The sequence below is a fragment of the Octopus sinensis genome, linkage group LG19 (genome assembly GCF_006345805.1).
Source record: "Octopus sinensis linkage group LG19, ASM634580v1, whole genome shotgun sequence".
In the NCBI taxonomy this organism is placed as follows: domain Eukaryota; kingdom Metazoa; phylum Mollusca; class Cephalopoda; order Octopoda; family Octopodidae; genus Octopus; species Octopus sinensis.
In genome coordinates this window covers 16,908,875-16,934,053 of record NC_043015.1, presented here as the reverse complement: position 1 = coordinate 16,934,053, position 25,179 = coordinate 16,908,875, and the positions used below count along the sequence as shown (strand labels likewise).

At 34.3% G+C, this 25,179-nt stretch overlaps 1 protein-coding gene across 1 annotated transcript in view; it reads left to right on the top strand.

Annotated features, from left to right (window-relative positions):
* The first annotated feature begins 611 nt into the window (after positions 1 to 611).
* The window catches only part of LOC115222172 (thimet oligopeptidase), a 38,978-nt gene continuing 14,410 nt past the window's right edge, over positions 612 to 25,179 (top strand). Inside the window, exons 1-11 of the mRNA XM_029792317.2 lie at positions 612 to 1,142; positions 10,013 to 10,152; positions 13,162 to 13,277; positions 14,029 to 14,160; positions 15,278 to 15,315; positions 15,570 to 15,682; positions 16,090 to 16,144; positions 18,079 to 18,243; positions 19,955 to 20,116; positions 23,332 to 23,397; positions 24,524 to 24,628. Coding sequence (XP_029648177.2) covers positions 636 to 1,142; positions 10,013 to 10,152; positions 13,162 to 13,277; positions 14,029 to 14,160; positions 15,278 to 15,315; positions 15,570 to 15,682; positions 16,090 to 16,144; positions 18,079 to 18,243; positions 19,955 to 20,116; positions 23,332 to 23,397; positions 24,524 to 24,628 — 1,599 coding nt within the window. The 5' untranslated portion in view covers positions 612 to 635. The remainder of the gene's footprint in view (positions 1,143 to 10,012; positions 10,153 to 13,161; positions 13,278 to 14,028; positions 14,161 to 15,277; positions 15,316 to 15,569; positions 15,683 to 16,089; positions 16,145 to 18,078; positions 18,244 to 19,954; positions 20,117 to 23,331; positions 23,398 to 24,523; positions 24,629 to 25,179) is intronic.

Genomic DNA, 25,179 nt, shown 5'->3' with positions numbered 1-25,179 from the left:
ATATTAAACACGTACACATATATACTCATATATATATATATATACACACAGTTATGAGGGAAAAACTTGGATCTTGGGAATTTTCCGAAGATCTCTCCTCACTCTTTGGAAAAGTTTTCCTCACAAATTACTTTATAATTGTAATGTATGCCGTTTGGAAGGTATTTATATAAAATTTCATTGAAACCCCCCCCCATTTTCCTAAAAGTTATGAGGGGAAAACTCAGATTTGTGTTAACCGGCATTTTGTTTGTGATTCTACCCATTTTGTCGTTCATCCTTGTTAATAATATGATTATTGGCGACGGTATAACAGCAGACTAAATGCTTAACAATGTTTTGTTTCAACATTTTATGAGTCGTAGTTGAACTCCCAGTGACGGACTCCACCATTCATTCCTATTTGGATAGGTAACATGTCTAGTTAATAATAAGTCATTATCTTGTCCTTTACTCTGTTTAATCGGCACTCCTCTCCTACAAATGGGTTACCTACAGTTAAAGTGAAGTTATTATTAAAATACTTGGTTTATATTTTGGAAATAATTTTATTGCAAAAGTTCATCTTGACCTGAAGTTTTGAACAGTTTACTTTCATCATTGCACCGTTGGAACAGTACGCATGCGTCAGATACATGTCCATGTGTCCAGTGTACTCTTCGTGTTTAGTGAGAAAGCTGCCTTTCATCTATAAACACCTGTATCACACAACTGCCTGTCCTCTTTTGATACATAATCGCATCTTTATTGGAGTTAAAAACCATTTTAACTTTTCAAAACTCCTTCAAACAGCTGTTTCAGCAAGTCAAAAACGAACATTGATCTCAGTTAATTTGTCCGTCGCCGGTCGATCTTTTGAAACATTTTTATATTTAAGAAAATTTGTTCTGTTAGATTTTCATCGGCAGCTGTGCTTATCAGTCTGTTGTGCTCCGAGATTTACAGCTAATTTCAATTATTGTCGCAATATGTCTGGAAATAATTCAAAAGGAATTAATCTCTCTGGAGTGGAACTTGACTGGGAATGGAATGTCGATAAAATAGCTAAAGTCACTGAAGAAATAATGGTTAAATCGAAGGCAGTCCATGATAAAGTCGGTACTTTGAAATATGATGAAATAAATTATGATACTGTAATAAAGGTAAGTATAAATTGTTAAACTATGAATATTGCTCATTTTCGATTTTTGAATATTATCTGTTAAGAAAATGTTTAAAATAATCAAAATAAAGGCATGCTCACTACATTCAATTGTACATCACACCAAAGGAAAATTGGTGTTGCCCTTCAGTCATCTTGTATGGATGTTTTCTTTTCAACTGATCGAGGGAAAAGTAGAAAAAGAATTTTTTTCTTTTTAAGATTTGGATACCTATTAATATTTGAATATCGCCTTTTAATTTTCTCTGAGCTTGAGAAATTATTGGTGGGGATTCGTATAATTCAAGCTGTTTCAGAGTAGTAGTGTGTGAACAGGTTTCATTGTCAGATACGTTAAGAGTTGATAAGTGGGGAAAAGATAAATTTTTGCTAGTCATTAGATGAGCATAGGTTTTTTTTTTTTTAAAGTTTAGAGAGAGGGAGCATGGGCGAACCAACACTAAGCCCTTTTGAGATAGGGGTAATTAGTTTCGACTTGTATTGGCGCCTCTAGGTAAAATCTTCAACAGGGAGCTGGTCGCTAGCGTTAGGTTCAGCTTTTTATAGATGTCACAGGTGAAGTGGCATTGGATACAAACCTGTTTGGTAACCTCTCGGCTTGAACCTTAGTGATATCTACATAGTTGATGTGATAAATTTTGTAAAACAAGTGGAATTTTATCTATTTCAAATATCTACTTGTATGAGCACAGACCATAATCGGGTGAAGTAACGTTTACAGAAGATACCGAATCCGTTGATAAGATCGGGTGGACAGTGACGTCAGCGAAATCCGGATGAGAAGGTGGCGGTAGAGACAGACTAGTGCAGTGGTTCCCAACCATTTTTAGCTCATGCCCACCCCACTGGAACCTTTCATTTTTCTTTGGACTCTTTAAACATTATTGGCGAAAAAAAGTATTTCAATTTTGTAATAATGGTTAATAGTAGAAACAGGGCACTTTTGAAAATACTAAAAACTTTTAATAAAAATACAATTAGTTCAAATAATACTTTCTATTCTAGGCACAATTTTTGGGGAGGAAGTTGGTCAATCACATTGACCCATTGCTCATGGTACTTCATCGACTGCGAAAGGGATGAAACGCAAAGTCGATCTGGGCGGAATTCATAAAAAAATAAAAACTTACGAAATAATAATGAAATTTAATATATTGTTTTAAATTAGTTTTATTTTCATGAAATTTATTTCTATGAATTTTTAAAATATTGATAGTTTGTAATGAAAATAAATTTTTATTAAAAATTTATAATAATAAATAAACATAGTAAACACCATAAGAATATCTGTGTCTATTAATTGCACATTTATTCTCTATTTTATTTCATAGAAACAAGAATATTTTGTGGGTTCAATAAAACGGCTATTTCATGTAATTACAGGCGCAGATGTGGTTAAGACGTTTGCTTCCCAACCATATGGTTTCGGTTTCAGTCTCACTGCGCGACATGAGTGAATTTGGTTGAGGGAAACTGAAAGGACCCCCTCCCCCACTTCGTGTGTGTGTGCGCACGTGTCTCTGTTTTGATATCGCAAGACTTGTAAATGGAGGTCATTCATTTCCATTATTCTGTGAAAACATGTTTGCCTTGGTGAAATAGTGAAATATTACTTTGCATGGAAGTAGATAAGTGGAAAAGAAATATTAAATGATAATACATTATTTTTCTGATGTACAGAATCCATAGTTAGAGACAAAGAGACCACCACTGCTTACAATTTCTTAGTGAAAGTGAGCTTTTGATAGTAGGAAAGACACTTGGCTAAAACCTGGCTCAGCTAGGTATCAAGTAGGAAAGGCAATGAAATATAATTTTACTTCTCGCCAAAACAATAAGAATTTCATAGCAATTTCACTATTTGTCCGTAAGTTACTGAGCTTGTTATTAAATTTAGTTTGAGCAGTTTGATTACTTTGCAACTCATTAAGGCTCTCTTGTAGTTCGATATCAATATCAACTGGATTTATCCCAAATGGCAGCAAGGGTTGGAATATGCGGCAATTCCTTACACCCAATAGAACACATTTGTAGGTCAGGTCAGATGTGGGGGCATGCGCCATTGCTGCATTCATCATTTGTCAGTATATTCCCATGTCCACCTGGGTGACCTATTGAGCAGTCTTAGTCAGTCCACCTTCTCTGCAAGATATCTCCTCATCTGCCATGACCATGTGACATGTGGCTGACCAACATGAACTGTCAACCCAGCCAAGTGCTCAGTGAAGAGAGCATGGTAAGCAGGGTCTAGTTTGGAAAATTGTGCAACATGGCCAAAAGGTTTGAGTTTGCATCCCTGAATCATACAAGTAAGAGGACGTATCTCAGTTTTTGAGTAGATTCAGCTCCTTGCAAATTAAAAGATTTGTATTTTTATCTTGTTTGTTCAGCAAATTTAGCTTCTTAAATATATCTTACTGGTAAAATATGCCACATTCAGAAACATTACAGCTCTATCCCAAAGTTCAACAAATCAACACATGCAATTATCCTTCGAGATCGTCACCAGATGTATGAACTTCAATGCAGCATCAATATTTAATTCATACAAGACTTTCCAATGCCAACTTGATAGTTTATTCATTAACCCTTTAGTGTTCGCATTATTCTACCAAAATTAATGCTTTTTCATCCACATTGTTTTGAACTAATCCTGCATTATCTTGTAGCCTTGAGATTTTGATGAGGTTGCTGTTAATTTTTAAAACGATATTGTAGGGTTGGTGTGAGAGACCAGATCTGGCCAGTTTGAACATAAAACAAGCAGAATACTTTTGGCCGGATATGGCCGGTTTAAATGCTAAAGGGTTAACAATAAACTATCAAATGAATCCTTTTTTTAATACTTAAAATGCATTGTATGTTTTTGTGTGTAAATTGTAAGGAGTTAGTGAAAGTAATAGAACATTTTAGGAAGAAACTGTGTGGTAATGTAGTCACCTTCATTGAGCTTGTGCTTCTCTCTCCAATTCCTAAATTTTTCTGTAACTCACTGATCTTTGTCATGGCCCTAAGTTGGGAAACACTGGGTTAGAGAATGGGAGAGCTGTAGGATCAGTAACCCTATTTCTATCTATAAAACCATTATTGAAGAGGAATTAGAGACACTGTAAACAAAACTATCTTCAGAATGAGACAGTGATGAAAAAAATGAGTAAAAAAAAAAAAATGGAGTGAAGTCATCAAGTCAAGCAGGCTTTTTGGTTACCCAAAATATATCACAATAATACTTCAAGAGGAATTGTGGCATCCTCAAGTCTGTTTTGAATCGATTCAAACTGACTTGTAGTGCATGAGATGAGTGAAGGTGAGAAATAGCAATTAAAGGAAAGAGAAACAAATAAATAAAAACACCAAGTTTAGGCGATAGAAACAAATGAAAACAAAATGTGATTCAGACAAATAGAAAATAATAATAACAACAATAATAATGGTTTCTGATTTAGGCACATGGTCAGTAATATTAAGAGGAGTGGTACAAGAAAAGTAATTTTCAGAAGAGAGGATTTGTAGATATCAATCAGCCTCAATCCTTGACTGCTACTTTATTTTATTGACCATGTGCAGATGAAAGGTAAAGTTAACCTTTGTAAGATTCAAACTCAAAAAGTGTTAGAACATTTACCACAAAGTGATAGAAAGATGGCTGTTGAAGTATGGGATGGTAATCAATTAGGGCCTGAAATATTCAGGTAGCTGATTATTTTCTTCTTACTTGAGAATTGTGACTTCATCGATGCTTCAACAGTATTGAAATGCTATTGAGAATATTAAAAGAACTCTGTTCTTTTTGTACAAATACTCAATTTATAAATTCTCAAAACTCACAATGGTCAATTTCAATATTTCACTGACAAAAAAAGCTTTATTTTTATTAAATTTTATCCACGACTTGCATTTGCACCTTGTTTGAGATGGGGCCTTGTAATTTTAAATGTAAAATTGCTGTTGTGCTGCACAGAACATTCTGATATAAAGGATAGCAAGCAACCAAAAGTAAATGTAAATAAAATACTGTACTTATTTTATCTTTTATTTTAACTCATCTTCCCATACATCTTACTTCCTCTCGTATTTTATGAATTATTATTTGGTATGGAATTTTTCAAAGCATGGTACTACACATAAACGTACATTACAAAGTTTACACATATATCATGTTTCAGACAACACATGCACACTTTCTTGTTGGATTTGTCTTTTCTGTTGCTGGGACTTCCATTGGAAAATGTCCTGGTGTAAAACGTGATCATTCTGGCAAAGTCAAAGGTCTCCCTACTATTTAAGTGGATGGTAAATCTGCCTCATATTTTGCAATAATATCTCATATAATCTGCATATGAAATTTCAGGTGTGTGAGGGCTTTTTTTCCTGCCTTTGTGACTGCTACATTGTACAATATGAAAGAATTCCGTACTGCAAGATCCATTAACTGGAAGAAGATTTTCTTGTAATATTTCTTACTCCGTTTCCTTGTGATGGGATAATCTACTAGTTGTTGGTCCACCTTGTCAATTCCACCCATTGAAAAATTGTAATCATTTACAACTGTTAGTTTCTTCACAGGCCCCTGTCTTGTCTCAACATCCTTCATAGCAGGGTTGTGAATGGTTGAAAAGATTGTGACATCCTTGTCCTTCCAGCAAAGAGTCCTTACCTTACTTCTCTGATATGCAGCAACTTCCCCTTTTTTTAATTTTGCCCTTTTTAGCTGTTCAGGCACTTCCTTTCTATTCGAATGGAGAGTTTCATAAATATCAGTTTAGTGACTAACCAGAGTGTCAGCTAATTGCGGACTAGTGTAAAAGTTATCCCCAGTAACAGAATAGCCTTTACCAAGTAAAAGCTTCATCAGAGACAACACAACATGAGAATATGGGATATTCACTACATTCTGAATCAAACTGTGTTCAATTGCCAACATAAATGATTACCCTACACACATATCCAGTCTTTCCTTGACGCAAAAAGAAAATACTCCACTCCAAACCTCATCCTTTTTAGAGGTATGTACTGCACCCATCTTGAACAACATAAGGCTTTCGTCTATAGATAAATCTTGGTTAGGGGTATAACACTTTATAAAATTCTCACTAAACTTCATACAATTTTGTGTTAGAATGTGTTTCTGCATCAAAAATTTCATTATTCACAAAAGGAAGATATTTTTTAAATTTTATTATGGTGTTTCAATTCCGAAAAAGTAGTTCATCTTTCAACCAGTTCATTTCTTGATCTGGTATTTTCACAACACTCCCAAGCATTTTCAAGGTGAAGAAACACACACATTTCTGCCTTTGTTACAGGGTGCCACATACAATCTCTTTCTCCAGTTTGTTCAGCAAGGCGATTAGTTTAATCCACAACTCAATCAATAATTCTGTTGTCACAAAAAGGACTAAAAAAAATCCAAAGGAATCATATCAGCTGTGTCTTGATCAATTAATGTTCCAAGATTCCCAGTGAATGGGAAGTGTGGTGGTGGAGGAAGCATGCATTCTTCCAACACCACATGTCAACACCAAATTCGTCCATCCTTCTCTTCATCACTTGAGAGAGAATAGCCATTATCTGATGTATCTAAGCTTCTAATAGAAGGTTCATATTCATTGTCATCTTCTGAGCTTGACATCTGGGCATAATTTGTAAAAAAACAAAAAAAAAACATAAAAACTGAGAAATGCTGAGAATTGACATATGAACTCGTCTGGCTATTTTTGAAATTATGTTTTGGATGAGTTTACTCGTCGCACTCTGAAAAAGACAAATTAGGTGAAGACAAGTTAATTCCTCTTTGCCAGGTAAAGGGTTAAGTGAGCTGACTTGTTATTTGTGCATTTTGTTCTACACACATCAAAAAATCATACACAAGTACCCAGCTATAATATATGTGATAAATATTCAATAGCATTTGAGGGCAGCTACTGAAAGGCTGGGGAATGATTGCCAGATTAATTTCACGTATTTAATGTGTATGGGTAGTGAGAATAAGAACAAGGTAGAAAAAAATTCTGTGAGCTGTTACCTCTGCTAGTAACAAAGAGATTCTCTCTTCAAGTGAGGAATAGGTGTATGTTAGATGTGTTTGAGAAGTGTGGTGTGAGAGAGTCAGTGAGTAGAACAAAAGAGGAGGAAGCAAGAATTAGAGAAGGGAAAGTAGAAAGAATCAATACCTCAAACCAGGCAAAGGGAGGAGATTTGACTATCTCTAATATCATACCATTCAAACCCTATGTACTGTACATAAGTGTTATGTGGTACTAGTTGCATAACCAATTCTATTGGATGTCAATAACAATGCCCAAGAAGTGCTCAAACCTGTAGCTCAACCACTCTATTGATCACTTCTCATACTGTAATGATTTTTAACACTATGTTTCAATTGGCAATTGCAAACACATGGAAAAGAGTCCTATCTTCAATCCAAAAACCTTTGCCTGCAATTTATGAAAATATACATACAGCAATCTTCTATGAAGGCCAGCGCAAATATTTTCTCCCTTTCTCTACTTCATTAATGACCTATGCTCTGTAAATGTTGATGTGTGTGTAGGCATTTAAATGTGGGTGAATACACTCCCACATTTGTCTATGTTTCTATACAGAGTATTCAGGTTAAATTCGACACTTTTTTTTGTCTCCTTTTTTCAGGAGCAACTTGATGTATTGGTGAACAGTCAACAATATTGGAGAACATAAAGACTAAAATTGTAGTTGAGAAAAAGTTAGTTGATATGGAGAATTGGAAGCCATCTGAATATTGGAAAAGAGTTACCAGTATCATGATGATTCATGCTGGATATCAAAGTGTCGACATGATGACTGCTGCTCAATGCTCTGTGAAACTGTAAAAGCTGCAACAGTGACATGAAGCCATGACCAGCAGGAAGGGACACAGGTGTTCTGACTGCATCCTCACATCAGAATTCATCCCCACATCTTTGAACAGGGCCTAAGGCTCAATTCTTATGGCTTTATGAAGCTGCTGGAAGGCCATATGTGTAGCTACAGGATTTGGCTCCTTGCCATATCTTTGGAAAGAGATAAAATTTTTACAACTTCTCCAGTCCCAATTTCTAGCCTCCTAATTCCCTCGACTGTTTTCCCATGGATTACTGTCTGGGACTTGGTTGAGAAAGACATCAACTGCTCTGTCTGTGGCACAAGGCCAAGCTGGTGGCCAAAATTAAGAAAGTGTTTGAAGATCTTCCCATGGACACAGTGAGGAACATGTGCTGGGTTGTGGAGTCATTTTGAGGCCATGGTGAAAGCAGAGGGCAGTTACTTTGAGTAGACTTAACTCTCAGCGATAATCTAGTTGATATTTTTTGATTTTTTAAAAATAGTTTTATTTTGGGATGGGATGTTGTTTCTTTTTTTTAATGAAAACTGTCAAATTAAAATTTTTTTAAGCACCCTTATACTAATAGCTCTAGATGTGACTTTTATTTTGCTTGTGGCATCATCTCTTTTTACTTTCCCTCTCCAATTCCTAGTTTCCTTCAGTCATCTTGCTTCTCTCTCGGGCCCTCACTCCTCGTATCACTACTCTTTAATTAAGAAATCTGTGAGTGTTTTTTTACTGAAATATTTTAAAATAGTTTTCTGGGTACAGTTGGTGTTTGTCATGTGTTCCTTGTACCTACAATTTTTTCTCCTTATCTCTTAAACACCATCTTCTCACTCATATTCTAATTTTTTCCTATTTTGTTTGCTTTACTGATTTTCTCAAACCACCTCTTCCTTTGCCTTACCCTGCATTACTCTTAACTTCACTCCCTCATTTATTTATTATTTTATATTGTTATCAGTGAACTGTAACATTGTTGGTTACAGGTTTCCAGTCAGTCAGTTATTGGTTCTCTGCATTTCTGATGGTGAAATGATTGAGAGAATGTGTGTAGCCCAGTTCAGAACAAATATCACAAGAGACTTTGAAAAATCTTTTTGTTTTTGTTGCCAATGTTTACATCATGTGCTGATATCCTCCAGCAAAAGATACATAACAGGCTGCCACATAGTTTCTATCAAATTTTACTCAAAAGATATTAGTCAACTCAAGGTTATGCCAGAAAACTTTTACCTGAGTGAGATTGAACTCAGAATCATGTAATTGGGAAGTGAACGTCTTAATTACACAGCTTTTTGTGCTTTTCTACTTCCACTCCTATATTAAGGAATAGCTAGTATGTTTTGCATCGGGATATACCAGATATAGATAATGATAAATTTCTCCAATGTGTCTTAATTATTGAATTACATTTAGAGTAACCTGATTTTATACAACTGAGATCAAGCTGTCTTTCTTCATAGTTAATTACTCATTTTATGAATGAATTAATTGTTCAGTGTTAAATGATGTTAGACATAGTACCTGTTGGAGATGAAAAAAAGAAAAACAGGCTCTTTGAGTGGACTCAAACCATGCATCTATTGTTTGTTAGGTGACCACACCATCTACATCATTTATATTTTCAAAAAATTTCAGTTGCTTGTTTTTTTAATTTAAATGTGCATTGAGGGAGAAGTACTTAGATTTTCCTTCTGTTATTTTTTTTTTTTACCTGATTAATCACAATTTGGCTATTTTTCATTCTATTTCACTACTAGTTTTCTTGAATTCTCAGGTTGCATTTTACTACTTTCAGTGCCATACTTTCTAACTAACTTGTATTTGAAACAAGCAGTTTAGATCCAGTATCAATTTCATTACCTAAATTTATGCATAATCATGATAAACTATTTATAGCTTGTTTTTGATTCTCTTTACTATTGAAATTTATCAATTAAAATATAATGAAATTTCTAATTCTATAATAAATCTGATTTTTTTTTGTTTTTTCATTGTAGCCTCTTGCAATAGATGCTGCAGAGTATGAAGTGCAACGAAATAACATAGAATTCATAAAACAAGTATTTTCTAATAAAATACTCCGTGATGCAAGTGTGGAAGCTGATAAAAAGTTGTCTAAGTTTGATGTTGAAATGAGGTAAGTTTGTTAAGTGAGACTACAAAACCAGAAATATTAAAATAGTTGAGTAAAAAAAATTGTCTATAATGTGCTGATTGCTCTACGTATTATTTATAGATTAAAATCTTGTCACCAATGTTGTGCAATGACTGTAAGCTAAATGTTCAACATTTCCAGCATCAATCTTAGCATGAAGAGATTGCTGTCTTGACAGTAAACAGTTGACTGGCATTTGAGTTTACAGTAGGCTGCTAGAAATAACTACTCATATTCTCTCAGGAGAATGTCGTGTATTTGTGTTAAATAGGAAAGAATTCTATCTTAGAGTATTGTGACTTTAGTTTAGAAAATAATAAAACTTATTCCATTTTCAGTACTAGTTCAGAACTAGTTTTCTTGGGTTCTCAAGATTAATTTTATTTTAGTATACTTTCCTATTGATTTGTATTTAAAACACACAGTTTAGATCCAGTATCAGTTTCGTTACCTGGGTTTAGCCATAATTACAGTAAACAGTTTACTTTGTATTTTAATTAACATTTAGTTGAATAGAATGAATATTCAGTTTATTGTGATACTGTTGTAATGGACATCAGGTTTTAAAAATTATTAAAGAACATAATTATGAATAAGAAAATTAGTTGTGCTGATAAAAAAAAAACTGAAAGAAAGAAAGAAAATATAAGTAGGATTTTAGAGAAGTCACAAAACAGATAGTGAAAAATGTAAGGACCGAGTAGTTTGATTCCTATTCAAGACGATCAGAGATAGCTAAATTAGCTGTAGATCCTTCACTCCAGATAGCACGTTCCAGATGCAGCATTTGGTTATGCTGAGTGCATTGCAAGCATTAGCCATGTTGCCTGTATTACTGTTTAGGTTGATCAGTTTGCTATGTAAGATATGGATACTTTTGAACATAACTCTCTTGTCCAAGGGTTAATTCGAGTAATTCACAACTCAATACAAACTTATCTTGTTATGGATGTATGTTGTGTATTTGAGTTAAATAAGAAAGAATTCTATCTTAGAATGTTGTAGTTGTGTTCTGCAGTTTATGACAAGCCGAGCATTTAGTTCAAGGAGCTGAGTATTTTTGGAGTAAGTGTAACCTTGGTGTTTTTGCAGCAGTTTTCTAGCTTTAGATTCTTTTTTGAAGGTTGACTATAGTCTGTCTGTCTGTATGTAATTTCTGTTAGTATCAATAACTTTTTCTTCTGCCTTAGTTCAAAACATCATACTTGTCCTTTGGTAGATGTAAACCTCTCCTAGCTGTCAGTATTTGTTCTAGTTTTGATGTTTCTCTCTTGGTCTGAATTTGTAAAGATCATTTTGCATCATCCACAGCTTCGTATATAGTTTCTAGTGGGGTGTCTAGTTTATTAACTTTGAGGTCATTTAGTGTTCCTCATTCTTATCATGTGACTCGCTCTGCTCTGTCCCAACTTGTTTCCTGAAGATATAACTTATGTCATATTTTTTAATTAAACAATATTTTACAGGCGCAGGAGTGGCTGTGTGGTAAGTAGCTTGTTTACCAACCACAAGGTTCCGGGTTCAGTCCCACTGCGTGGCACCTTGGGCAAGTGTCTTCTACTATAGCCCTGGGCCGACCAATGCCTTGTGAGCGGATTCGGTAGACGGAAACTGAAAGAAGCCCGTCGTATATATGTATGTATGTATATATATATATATATATATATATATATGTGTGTGTTTGTCCCCCTAGCATTGCTTGACAACCGATGCTGGTGTGTTTACGTCCCTGTTACTTAGCGGTTCGGCAAAAGAGACCGATAGAATAAGTACTGGGCTTACAAAAGAATAAGTCCCGGGGTCGAGTTGCTCGATTAAAGGCGGTGCTCCAGCATGGCTGCAGTCAAATGACTGAAACATGTAAAAGAGTAAAGAGAGTATATCATATCAATTCTTTATATTGTGAGTGTCAGTTTCACTGATTTGACTTTTTTTTTGTTCCTGCCTAGACCATTAAAACAAGTACATAAAATATATTGGAATCAGTTTCATTGAATATACTTTCTCACTGATCTTGTACCTAGTTTTAAAAAAAAAAGCAACATATTTACAGTGCAGTAGTAAATACTTTGCAAGCTGACTCTGTAGTCTCATTTTCACTAAAGGACTCTGTCTGCTAATGTCTTTAAAAAATTATAAAATCTTAATTTCCATTTCTTCTCTCCTGCTAGTCAGCTGACTTTCCTAATAAGAATTAGATTTATTTTTCATCTCCACATTTTATAATTTTGTATTCTAATAATTGTGTCTTTGTTTCTGTATAATGTTTTTATATTGCTCTTCACACGCTTGAGCATTAGACTAAATGTCTTTCCCTCTTTGGGTTTTGAATTCAAATCCTGCCATAGCTTTATCTTTACTTTTTAGTCTTTTAAGGTTGACATAATAAGTACATTTAATCAACTAAAGATCTCTAAAAGTCACTTTACATAAAAGCATCCTTCTCAAATTCAATAGACTCAAAAGGATGCCAGTCTGTCACAGGATTACTCATTTTTGCTAGCTGAGTAGACGGGAACAACATGAAATGAAGTATTTTTCTCAAGAACACACGTCACCTAGACCAGGAATTGAAACCACAATCTTAAAATCACGGGTCCAGCACCCTAGCCACTAGATCACCTGCCTCCCACTTTGCATAAAGTAAAAATAAATCTTTTTTGGAACAGTGGATCTCAAAGCACAAGAAGCTATACATAATAGCATGTAAATATTTAGTTGAAAAACCCTTTTGAATGGAAAAATCAAAGGTTTCCTGTGGCTCACAAAACCAATATTTACTTGCTTTATGTGTTTTGAGATTCACTCTTCTGAAAAAGGATTATTTTATGTTCTCTTAAAAGTTTGTGAAATTCTTATTAAAATAAACAATTTGTCTTTCTTGAAAATCTCAAATCTCTTGAAAATCTCAAATCTCTTGAAAATTCTCTTTTGAAACATTTTCACTTCCATTTATTAATCTAATCAGTTACATCTAAATAATCTTTCTAGCATGCGGCAAGATGTCTTTGATTCTATTGTAACTTTCTCTGAAAAGAATCAAAGTACTTTGACTGGAGAAACCAAACGATTAGTGGAACGTCTTATAAAACTTGGCAGAAAAAATGGTAAGCCACTGATTATATTGTTTACATGTAGATTGAAAATCAAGTGAAAAATATTGTAGTGTTTCTGGTTGCCTTCTCTGACTGGAGGGTTAGTACTACATATTAATAAACAAACACTTGCCAATAATAATGTAATCACTAACTTCAGTACTGAACTAAACCTCATCTATTTTCAGCAATATTGAGTGTTGAGGATCAAATGCCTAGCTTGATTCTTTGGTTAGCTGGCAGAAACGTTAGCACGCCGGGCGAAATGCGTAGCTGTACTTCGTCTGCCGTTACGTTCTGAGTTCAAATTCCGCCGAGGTTGACTTTGCCTTTCATCCTTTCGGGGTCGATAAATTAAGTACCAGTTACGCACTGGGGTCAATGTAATCGACTTAATCCGTTTGTCTGTCCTTGTCTGTCTCCTCTTGCTTTAGCCCCTTGTGTGTAGTAAAGAAATAGGTTGCCAATTTAACTTCTTTCCAGTTATCATTCTAATTATAATGACTAGTTGTAAAAAAAAAAAAAATGTCCATCATTGAATTATGCTGTCACTGTTTTTATGAAATAAAAAAATAGAAATATTTGAATAGTTTTCATAGCTGAAGATTGAATGAAGATCACTATTTCCCAGTACATTTTAATTGATTCCTAGTGTGGTACAAATATATGATAAATAACAATAATAAGCCCGCTGTCACTCTACCGCTTTATGTGTAGAGAATATATGTTCCTTAAACTTTTAATTATTCTTTTCCATTTAAAGGTTTACATCTACCGAAAGAAACCCAAGACAAAATCATGAAAATCAAAAAAAGAATAAGCGAATTGGCTATTGAATTCAACAAGAATGTAATTGAAGAAAATTCTGTTGTGGAGTTTTCTACTGAGGACTTGAGTGAGTACAATTACAATTGTCTTTATGACTTGTAAAGTATCTGATAGATTAATATTTTTACTATCTTTTGTATGGAGCTACTACAACTTTGGCAATTTTTAAGCTGGAATCAACTATTGCTCTTGCAGTTTTAGAATGTCTGATAAGTCTTCGGTTTCTTATGTAGTTGATGTGCTGGACTTCTTTAAAATCTGATTAAAATACTGATTCTTAAACCTATCTCAGTTTAATTTTGATCTGGATTCCCTCACCCACAGTCTTAAAACACTCTTCATTGAAGACATTTCAAAATATTTCATGTCCACAGCTATTGTAGTTTTTTTTTTTTGCATACAATGCGGAAATTCTCTAAAAATAATAAATTTTTTCAATCAATTTGTAATCAGTTCATTATGCTGATATGCAGGTCCTATGAATCCTATTCATCACATTTCTAACATGCAAAATATATGGCCTGTCTATTTGTATAGAGTAAGAAAAGTTTTATTACTAACAAAATCAGTAATTGTTTCAACTTATTTCATCAACTTTGTATCCAACACACTATTCTGTTTAGGTTCTACTCTGAGCATAAATTAGGTTATGTAATAGTACAACTTGATAATCATTGATTACACATTATTGCCAAAAGACTCATCGAATATACACTGTCCTTCACAGTTTTTATTTACAACTGTATCAACTGGGTCATTGAAACTTAGTTCGCAGCCACGATCATCATGACAATGGTTCAGTATGATGTGCTGAATAACACTTTTTAAACTAAGAACCAGCCAGGGAGTTCACCAGTGTATCTGCTTATGTAGTTTCACATTCTGGTAATACATCCAAACTGAATTCTGTCATTCTTAATTCCATTTTGCTACTATACCTACAATTTCACTTGCTTTAATCCTATTATTCTTTTGTACTTTTTATAACTATATGTGTTGCTTTTGAAACCATTTCATTTCTTTTACACTGCTAATGTAAGTAAAAATATCAGTCTTTTAAGTTTCCTTCAAAATGGAGTTGTAATTACCTGTATTTTATGAAATATTGATTTGATTTCATTATTTATTTAGCAGCTAATACATTTTCTTATTTTCTGTAACTTTTGTCTAATTTTGTTATTCAGTTGGGTTGCCAGAGTCTTTCATAAGTTCCCTAGAAAAGGTAAGTTCTGTGTATAAATTATGAACTAAGATGTTAATTTTAAAAAACAATTAACATTTATTTAACATCAAATGATGGCAAATATTTTCATTTCAATTACAAAGAAATATATTATTAATTTTATAAATATTTTTCAAATACTTTTTATTGAATTTCTATTTTAAAATATCCTGTAGACATTTCATGAAATGAAAATAGATTTTAAAAATTTTAACTATTTTTACTCTGTAATATTATAATTTTTTTTTTAACAGACTGACGATGGCAAATACAAAGTAACCTTAAAATATCCACATTATTTTCCAATCATGAAAAAAGCACATAATCCTGAAACTCGAAAGAAATTGGATTATATTTTCCATTCACGGTAAATGAGTTTCTTGGTTTTTAAATTTTCTTTGTAAGATAATATAGTAGCAAGTAAATCATTTGAATAAATTTTCTTAAATTAAGTTTAATGTTCCCTACCATCACACCACTCTCTATTATATCAAGACATTTTCTATTTAACAAATCAAAAGATCAATACTTTTTAACTAACAAAATTTTTATCAGTTGCACAGTAGTTTGTTTGTTTCATGTGATAGCGTCTACTTCGGTCAGTACACTTATTTAAAGGAAAATGAATATACAGAGCTTAATATATGGCACCCAAAGAATAAAGTGTCTAAAATAAGCATAATAAATGTAGTTAATAAATCTTTGCAATTAGATTATTTGTATTAGAAAAATTATATTTGTTTTATTACCGCTGTCTTGTATTTTTAATTCCAGATGTATTAAAGAAAACGTTCCAATTCTTGAAGAAGTAGTCAAATTACGTCATGAGGTTAGTATAGTTATTAATAATATAATGGCAATTTTAAAGGTTTATAATATTTCATACATCATTTTGATTTAGAATGCAGTTGAGATAATTGTTTAAAATGTATTTTGCATTGATCTGTATTGATTTTACTAAGGAAAACCAAAATTAAATAAATTCCTTTCAATAACAGATTTAGAAAACTCAAATATTTGCTTGAATTATTTCAGTAATTGTAATGCAGCTTGTTACCTTTTCAGCCATGATAATGTAATGGTACTCCCCAACCCACTTTCACTGGAATGATTGAAATAAGTAAAGAAAAATACGTTTTCTTTGAGGTTAGCTGAAGCATGAAAGGAATTGAGCAAAACTTTTTTCATCTATAGTATACAGGCTACCTTGTTATGAGTTTTAAAAAATCTTTAAAGATTGAAGATCATCATCATCATCATCGTTTAACGTCTGCTTTCCATGTTGGCATGGGTTGGCCGGTTTGACTGAGGACTGGTGAGCCAGAGGCTGCACCAGGCTCAGTCTGATCTGGCAAAGTTTCTACAGCTGGATGCTCTTCCTAACGCAACCACTCCGAGAGTGTAGTGAGTGCTTTTTATGTGTCACTAGCACGAGGGCCAGTCAGGCGGTTCTGGCAACGACCATGCTCACAAGGTGTTTTTACGTGCTACCTGCACAGGAGCCAATCTGGTGGCACTGGCAGCAAGCACACTCACATGTTGTTTTTCATGTGCTAGTAAGGTGATGCTGGCAACGATCACGCTCGAATGGTGCTTTTCACGTGTGACTGGCACAGGAGCCAATCTGTGGCCTGGCAACGATCATGCTTGGATTTGCTTCTTTTAACGTTCCACTGGCATAAGTGCCAATTAGGCGGTACTGTCATCGGCCACGTCAGTGATTTTGATTTGTTTACACTTCCCTTAATAGGTCTTTGCAAGCAAAGTTCATTGTTTAATGAATACGGGGTATTCATAAGTGGGCCAGTTACACCCCACATTTGGATGTGCTTTTAATGTTCCACTGGCACAAGTGCCAATCAGGCAGTACTGTCATCGGCCACGTCAGCAATTTTGATTTTGATTGCCTCTATAGGTCTTCACAAGCAAGGTTTATTGTCCAATGTATGAGGGGTATTCATAAATGGGCTGGTTACACCCGCTGGCATAGGCCATAGGCTATGATCTCACTTGGCTTGTCAGGTCTTCTAAAGCACAGCATATCTCCAAAGGTCCCGGTCACTAGTCATTGCCTTGGTAAGGCCCAATGTTCAAAGGTTCTGCTTCACCACCTCATCCTAGGTCTTCCTGGGTCTACCTCTTCCACAGGTTCCCTCAACCGCTAGGGTGTGGCACTTTTTGACACACCTATCTTCATCCATTCTCGCCACATGACCATACCAGCGTAGTCATCTCTCTTGCACACCACATCTGATGCTTCTTAAATCCAACTTTTCTCTCAGGGCACTTACACCCTGTCATGTATGCACACTGACATTACACATCCAGCGGAGCATACTGGCTTCATTTCTTGCAAGCTTACGCATGTCCTCAGCAGTCATGGCCCATGTTTCACTGCCATGTAGCATGGTTGTTCGCACACATACGTCATACAGTCTACCTTTTACTCTGAGTGAGAGGCCCTTTGTCACCAGCAGAGTTAGGAGCTTTGTTTCTTTTTCTTTCTTATTGTACAATTTGTTTTTCTGTGTTCTGCTAGATAGATCCCCCCCCAAAAAAAGAATAAAACAAATCCACAGCTAGTTGTACTGAGAAGTGTAGGCAGTCCTTAAAGGATTGCTTACACTTAGGTTGTAAAGCAAAGATATGAAGTGTAATGGCAAAAGTTTTGTTTAAAACCTTGTGTACCTTGAGTCTAATAGTATGGACTTTGATTTGATTTGTTAAATATGATTGCTATCAGTGTATCATTTATTTTTGCAGCAAGCCAATCTGCTAGGCTATAAGACACATGCTTCATGTGTCTTAGATATGAGAATGGCAAAAACCCCAGAAATTGTACAGAAATTTTATGCAGAACTATTGCCCAAACTGAAAATGATATATGAAAAAGAAATGAAATACTACTTGAAATACAAGAAGGAAATGGTAAATATGTATTAAGTTTTATGTAGACAGTGTTTCACAATTTACTTTTGAAATCTGTCATTGCTAATGAGAAATAAGTATCATATCTGAAGACTAAGCAACTTTTTAAAATACAATGCGTTTGTTACTTTTAGACCAGTTAAATACAAAAACAAACAACATGAAAAGATATAAGTAAGATTAGTATAGTTATAACCAGATTATAATTTTTCTATTTTATTTGAAGAAAAGTAGCTTGAATCAACCAGATGATGTTACAAGTTTAATGAAATATTTCTGGGATGGTTTTTATGTGTTTATATCAGGTTGTTTCACATGAAGTAGCCACTTAGAAATGAGTAAATAAAAAGTATTTAATCACTATCTATTGATCAAAATATACTCCTTTAGCTAACAATGCACTTGGAGACTCCTTGATAAAATTATTGTCTTTTGAAGCTATAAATTGTTCAAATGCTTCTTTGTTTTCATACTTTTTGTCACAGATGAAAAGCTCAAAGGTGGCAAAATAAATGATAGTCTGTTGATAAATCTGGAGAATACGTAGGATGATCCAATATTTCATAATTAGGCTGCTATGACTTTGCTTTGGTTTGATTTGTGAAATAGGATCTGATACTGTCTTGCAAGAGTAAAAGTCCTTGTCTATTAATCAATGCCAGATGTTTCAGAGATAATTTGGAATTTGTTGACCCCCTCCCAATTTGCTGATAGAGAGTCAGATTTGAGATGTTACTGTTTCTCCTGGCTACAGAAATGAATAACCAATGATTCCTTGACAATACCACCTGACAGCATCTAGCTGTTGCAAAGAATTTTTTACATTTTTTTGTCACATGTGATTATTCTTTTCAAAAATGGTTTTATTTCATGCAAAAATAACAGACTGTCAAATGCTGCATCTCCTTTGCAGTCTGTAGTTCATGAAGAACAACATTGTCCATCTTTTTCACTTTACTGATCATTGTCCTATGGATGATTTTGAAACTTTAAAATCATTGACAAAAGCTCAAATAGTACTCTTAGAATTAGTGTTCACATTGTTTTAATGTTTCATCATTGACCACTGATGGAGGGTGTCCACAGCACTCATTATTCAGACACGTGTCTCCAGATTGAAATTAACCAAACTATCTTCTTGCAGTGCAGGTTCTCATCCTAAATGCAACACATTTTTGACTGCTTGAGATGCATTTTTACTAAGTTTAAACTCACACAAAGGCAAAAGTTTGACTTCTTTTATGAATAGCATCTGTGAAAGCAAGGAAAGAACATTAAAACCCATATATAATCAGCAATAGATATAAGATTTTCTAAATCAGTGATGTCAGAAAAATGCATAGCAGGAGTTAATGCTTTAAAATTTATTAGATATACATTCACAAAAATAAATTTTAGAAACCAGCCACATCATGGGGGACAGCCTAATATGGTTTCCTTTAATCCGTAAATGAGGGTGGATATGGCTATAAATATTGATTTCCTTTGATTTAGCATAATGCCAGTATTTGTAGGTAGTAAAGTACAATCTATTTCTGACATTTTTTTTATTGACTTTAGAAGAATAAAACATACAGTTGAAATAGCAAAATAGTGCAAAACATGAAATATGATTTATCACTTGTACCAAATATATCTTCCTTTAGCTTATAAATATTTATATTGTTGTGAATATTCCAAAATATTAAAATAGATATTTATATTTCAATAGTGTGAGAAACACAACTTTGAATTTGATGGAAAGCTAAACATATATGATATGCGTTATTGCATGAATTTACTAGAGGAGAAAGATTTTGCTATTGATGAGGATAAACTTCGTGAATATTTCTCAGTGGAAATTGTTACTGAAGGCCTTCTGAGTATATACCAGGTAAGCTTATTTGTCACAATTTTTTGTTATATTAGTAATTTTACAGAAAATAGGGAAGTAGTGAATGGAGGACATGGATGGAGAAATGTTTGATAGTACATTAGATGGGGAGAAGGTAGAGGAGTGTAAGTGACAACTGATAGTACAGACAGAGGTAAGGAATAACAAAATAGTAATCCAGTGGACAGAGGAGGGATGAGAAAGAGAGCTGACATTGGGTAGGTTGCATGGGAGTGAGAAGAGAGGCAGATGTACTGGGGGAGAGTGAGAGTTGAGAAGGAGAGATAATTTGGTAGCACAGAAAGATGATCAGTGTAAAATGTCAATGGGGAGGGACATTATTAAAAATTAAAGGAGGAATGATGAGTGAAGTGGTTCTAGGAAGTGAGAAAGATCACTGGTATCACGGAAAAAGATGATGAGATATGCAGTGCTGCTCTCATTTAATTTTAGCATCAGACTATTGAGGCTATAAAGGCAATGAATAGATCAGGGATAGATAGATGATGGGAAGTTGAGAGGGCTTAAGGAGGAAATTGGATGATGGGCACTGTTGTGTGTGTGTGTGTGTACCTGCGCATGCACAAACACACACACACAAAAGCACACATTTCAGAATCAGTTTCACATTGTTGGGATGGGCCTTCTTGAGCACTGTTTATCTCCAGTCATTTTGGTCCTTTGTCATCTTTTCTATTAGGTTCAAAGTCCTTAGATCAACCTTCACTATTCCATGTTTTCTTGGACTTCCTTCTTCCACAAGTTCCAACCACTTTAAGTGATTGGCACTTCTTTATACATCTATCCTCATTCATACACATCATGTCCATACCAATGCAGCTTTTATGCACACTACATTATGCAATACATTTACACACTGTCATTCATGCACAATTATGTTGCACATCTGACTGGGCATGCTGGTTTCATTTCTTTTTAATCTTTGCAAGCCCTCTGCATTCAAGGCCCATGTCTCACTACCATGTAGCATTGCTGTTCATACACAAGCATCATGCAATCTGTCTTTTTCTTTGGGAGAGGAAGCTTTTGTTGCCAGCAGTGGCAACACCTATTTGAACTTTCTTGTCTGTTCTTATTCTAGCAACTGTACTTTTAGAACATCTCTCTCTACTACTAATTTGAACACCTATGTAACAGAATCTATTTACTACCTCTAGGAATCTTCCTGGATTTTTGAGAAGGTCCTTTTAGTGCTTATTGCTTCTGATCATCTGCTATATACAAAGTCTACCTTCTCTGTCTTTGATACCACTGCATCACTTTTGTGTCTATAGTTTGCATTAGTTAAACTGTATAGAATTTCTACCTACTTCTTTTCTGTACATTGAGCAAGGCCATTTCTGTGATGGAAGCAGAAATTTGTTTTCTTCCTTGGTCATTGCTAAGTTGACTTTGAGACCCTTTGATTCCAGGCTTTGCTTCCATACCTGGAATTTCTTTTCTAATTCTACTACAGATTCAACTATAAGAACAAGAGCATCAGTATACAGGAGTTCTCACAGGAGAACTCTGCAAACCAAGCCCTGATGAACTTCTATCTGGATACTAAACCTATCAGTATACATAGCTAATTCTCATCTTATTGACAGCATCCTTGTAGATGCTTGTAAAGTTCTCACAAGGATTTTATAGCCAAATGTTCTTCCTGTTGCCAACTCCTACCTATTTTTCAAGTAAGGAATATTCTTATTCCAGAGGAATACAAAAGCACAAGTATTGGGTGATTTGTTGACAGAAAATGTCATCAAATATCACCATTTGTAGTTCAACTACAGATGATGACATTTCCTACTATCACCTGGAAATAAGTGGAAGACAGTTGCCTAAGATGTGCCAAAGTGGGACTGAACCCCAAACTAACTGGTTGAGAAGTAAACTTTTTAACTACACTGCTATGCCTCCACTTATTGTGCACTCTCAGAAGTACTATGACAAAAACATATCAAGCTCCTTGTGGAAATAGTTATACTTTTAGATTATTATTTATGACATTTTTTCAAAATTTATTGTATATGTCATTAACAATTTATATCTGAACTTTGAAAAATATAGTTTAGCATTTCAAAAACATTAGTATAATACTTAATAGGGAAAGGATTTGCTTTATGTTTTGAAGTGGTTTTTGCTCTTTGTCAATGCTGCTGACAAAAAAGTTATTGTAAATGCTTGGACGACAATATTTCTACTTCTCTAAAGGTCATGTCACTGATTTGCCTGGCCTAAAATTCAGATTCTAATGCTATGTTAAAACCTAAGTTTCTTTCTTTCAATGATAATGCATTAAGAAAAAATTGAATCCACTTTACATTACCACACTATGCTATCTACTGATAAAGTAAAGTGGGTTGGATGACAGTATATTGAAAATAATATTCTCAAATAATGGGATAATCATTCATAACAAATATGTTAACCCCTTAGCATTCAGATTACTTTTTCAAATGTAATACTTTTTTGCATTGTTTTGAATTGATCATGGTCTATTTCATAGCTTTGAGATTTTGATGATGTGATTGTTTATTTTTAACATGATGCTGTAGAGTAAGTGTAAGAGGCCAGATTAGGCTGGTTTGAACATGAAACAGATAAAATATTTTGGCCAGATATGGCCAGTTTAAATGCCAAAGGGTTAAAAAATGTTGATTGATCGGACATGTATTAAGAAGACTACTATCTGCTCTTTCTCACCCCACCAACCAGGCTACAATGCCTTATGTTGCAGGGAGCTTTTTGAGAGACATTTTACAAGTTCATGAGGATTTAACCAGGTGCTGTATTAAATTTAGTGAAGTTGTTGACTTGACATGGGTAGGGACAAGTTGCAAAAGTGGATTGGTCAGCATTAAGTACACAGTGTGGACTACCCTTAAAAGCATTTTGAAGAAGACTATTAGCTTTAACTGAGACTGAAGAAAGAATTAAGTGTACAGTCCAAATACATAATAAAACACTTTCACTGAATTCGAACTTGAATCATGGCCTTTTTGTTTTATGGTGTGATGTTAAGTTCCTATAAAATTGATACAGTATCCCAATTTTGATTTCCATTTAGTCCTATTTCAAATCATTTACATTACTAATACCTTTCAGAAAGGCATGAATATCACTCTTAAATTCCCCTTCTTAAAACATGGATTCATTTGAATCTGTGTAAATGATTATAATCATCCTTTTAAAACATTATTTTATTTCAGAATTTACTTGGGTTAACGTTTGCAAAAATAGAAAACCCACCTGTCTGGCATCCAGATGTCACAATGGTGAGTGCTGCTAAATATGACAGTTCCAGTACCTGTTTGTTTATTCTTTCATTCTCTGTAATTTCTTTGAGACAGTTATGTTATAGTCTTTATGTTAATACAATTCTAAACCACCTTACAATAGTAAACTGCAAGAAAATAATTCATTATAATCCTAAATATTACTGAGAAATTTAGAAAGAACCTTTAAATTTGATGTCATTTTTCCTTTATTAAAAAAAAAAAAACTATAGCCATTTAACAAAAAAAAAAATCTCAGATTAGACTCTTAGAATGTCATGAAGACTGATCTTATATCATTTGAGTAAGTAGAGTTTTGAGATTTAATAAATGGGTTTTGTGGTGATTTTTAAAAATTATTTAATTATAGCTAGAGCAAAGACATTATATATCTAACTAATACATCCAACTTTCATGAAATTGATTTTGCTTTGCTTTTCGTTTGAGCCATTGTTGAGAATCCCTTCTGAGAGAGTTATATAAATCAAACCAGAATTTCCAAGTTTCAGCTACCAGTGTTTTCACTTCAGTTGATACTGAGAATTTTAATTTCCACACCAAGCAATGTTTCAGTGCAACATTTGAATCTTGCCTCATTGGGAATATACAACACATTGGTAACTGCATCAAATAGATTCAGCTTGATTTTTCTAGTGCTCTGCATTCCTTTGTAGGAAAGAATCTTTCAATATCAAATTTTATAACACAAAGATGAGTCATGATATTGTCAAATAGACTGCTGTAGTCTTCAAAATTTCCTCTTTCAAAACTGACTGAATTTAAGAAAAATTCAAGAGTTTGCTTTCTTGGCATTTCCTTCTCAAAAGCCTTATCAAAGTTTTGCTCATTGAAATGTGATAAATTCAGAGTGTTTAAGTGTTCAAATAATGGATCCATGTAATCATTCAGTGCTGTATTCCATTTTGAGCCATATTTGTAAGGTGATAATATCCTTACATAGTTCAGAAGGCTAAATCAGAACTTTCTCTTCTTAAAAACCACCGAAGTAGAGTGTAGCAACAAAGCTGTGTATTCAGTATAATTTTGTACCTAATTATTTTCATTGCTCTTGTTGCATAACTTTTTTTAATGTTTTATGAAAGCCTAATTATAATTCTGTTTTCAGTACAGTGTGACAGATACCGACAGTAATAAACTTTTGGGTTATTTCTACTTGGATTTATTTCCTCGAGAGGGAAAATACACTCATGCAGCTTGCTTTGGCCTACAGGTAAGGCTAGAACAGTCTATAATTCTTTTAATTTACCATAAGGAAAACTTCAGGATAGCTTTTAATTGTCATCATCATCATTTAATGTCCCTTTTCCATGATGGCCTGGATTGGATGGACAGGAGCTGCTTGGGCTCTGTCTGTTTTGGCATGACTTCTATGGCTAAATGCCCTTCCTAACACCAACCACCTAACAGAGTGTACTGGGTGCTTTTATGTGGCACTGGTACCAGTGCTTTTTATGTGAAACCAGCATCCATGAGCCTGCAAGATTAGGAATGTTCAGCTGGAGAGGGATGGAGGGGACATGCCTGTATGCAAGGACAACCAGGATTTTACTTAGCTTGACATGTCTTCTCAAGCACAGCAAACCACCAGGAGTCTCAGTCTCCTGTCATCCCCTCTGTGAGACCCAACATGTGAAAATCCCTTCTCAACACTTCATCCCACGCCTACCCCTTCCACATGTTCCCTCCACAATTAAAGACGACACCTCTTGATGCAACTGTCTTTATTCATATGCATTACATGACCATACCAGCGCAGTCTTT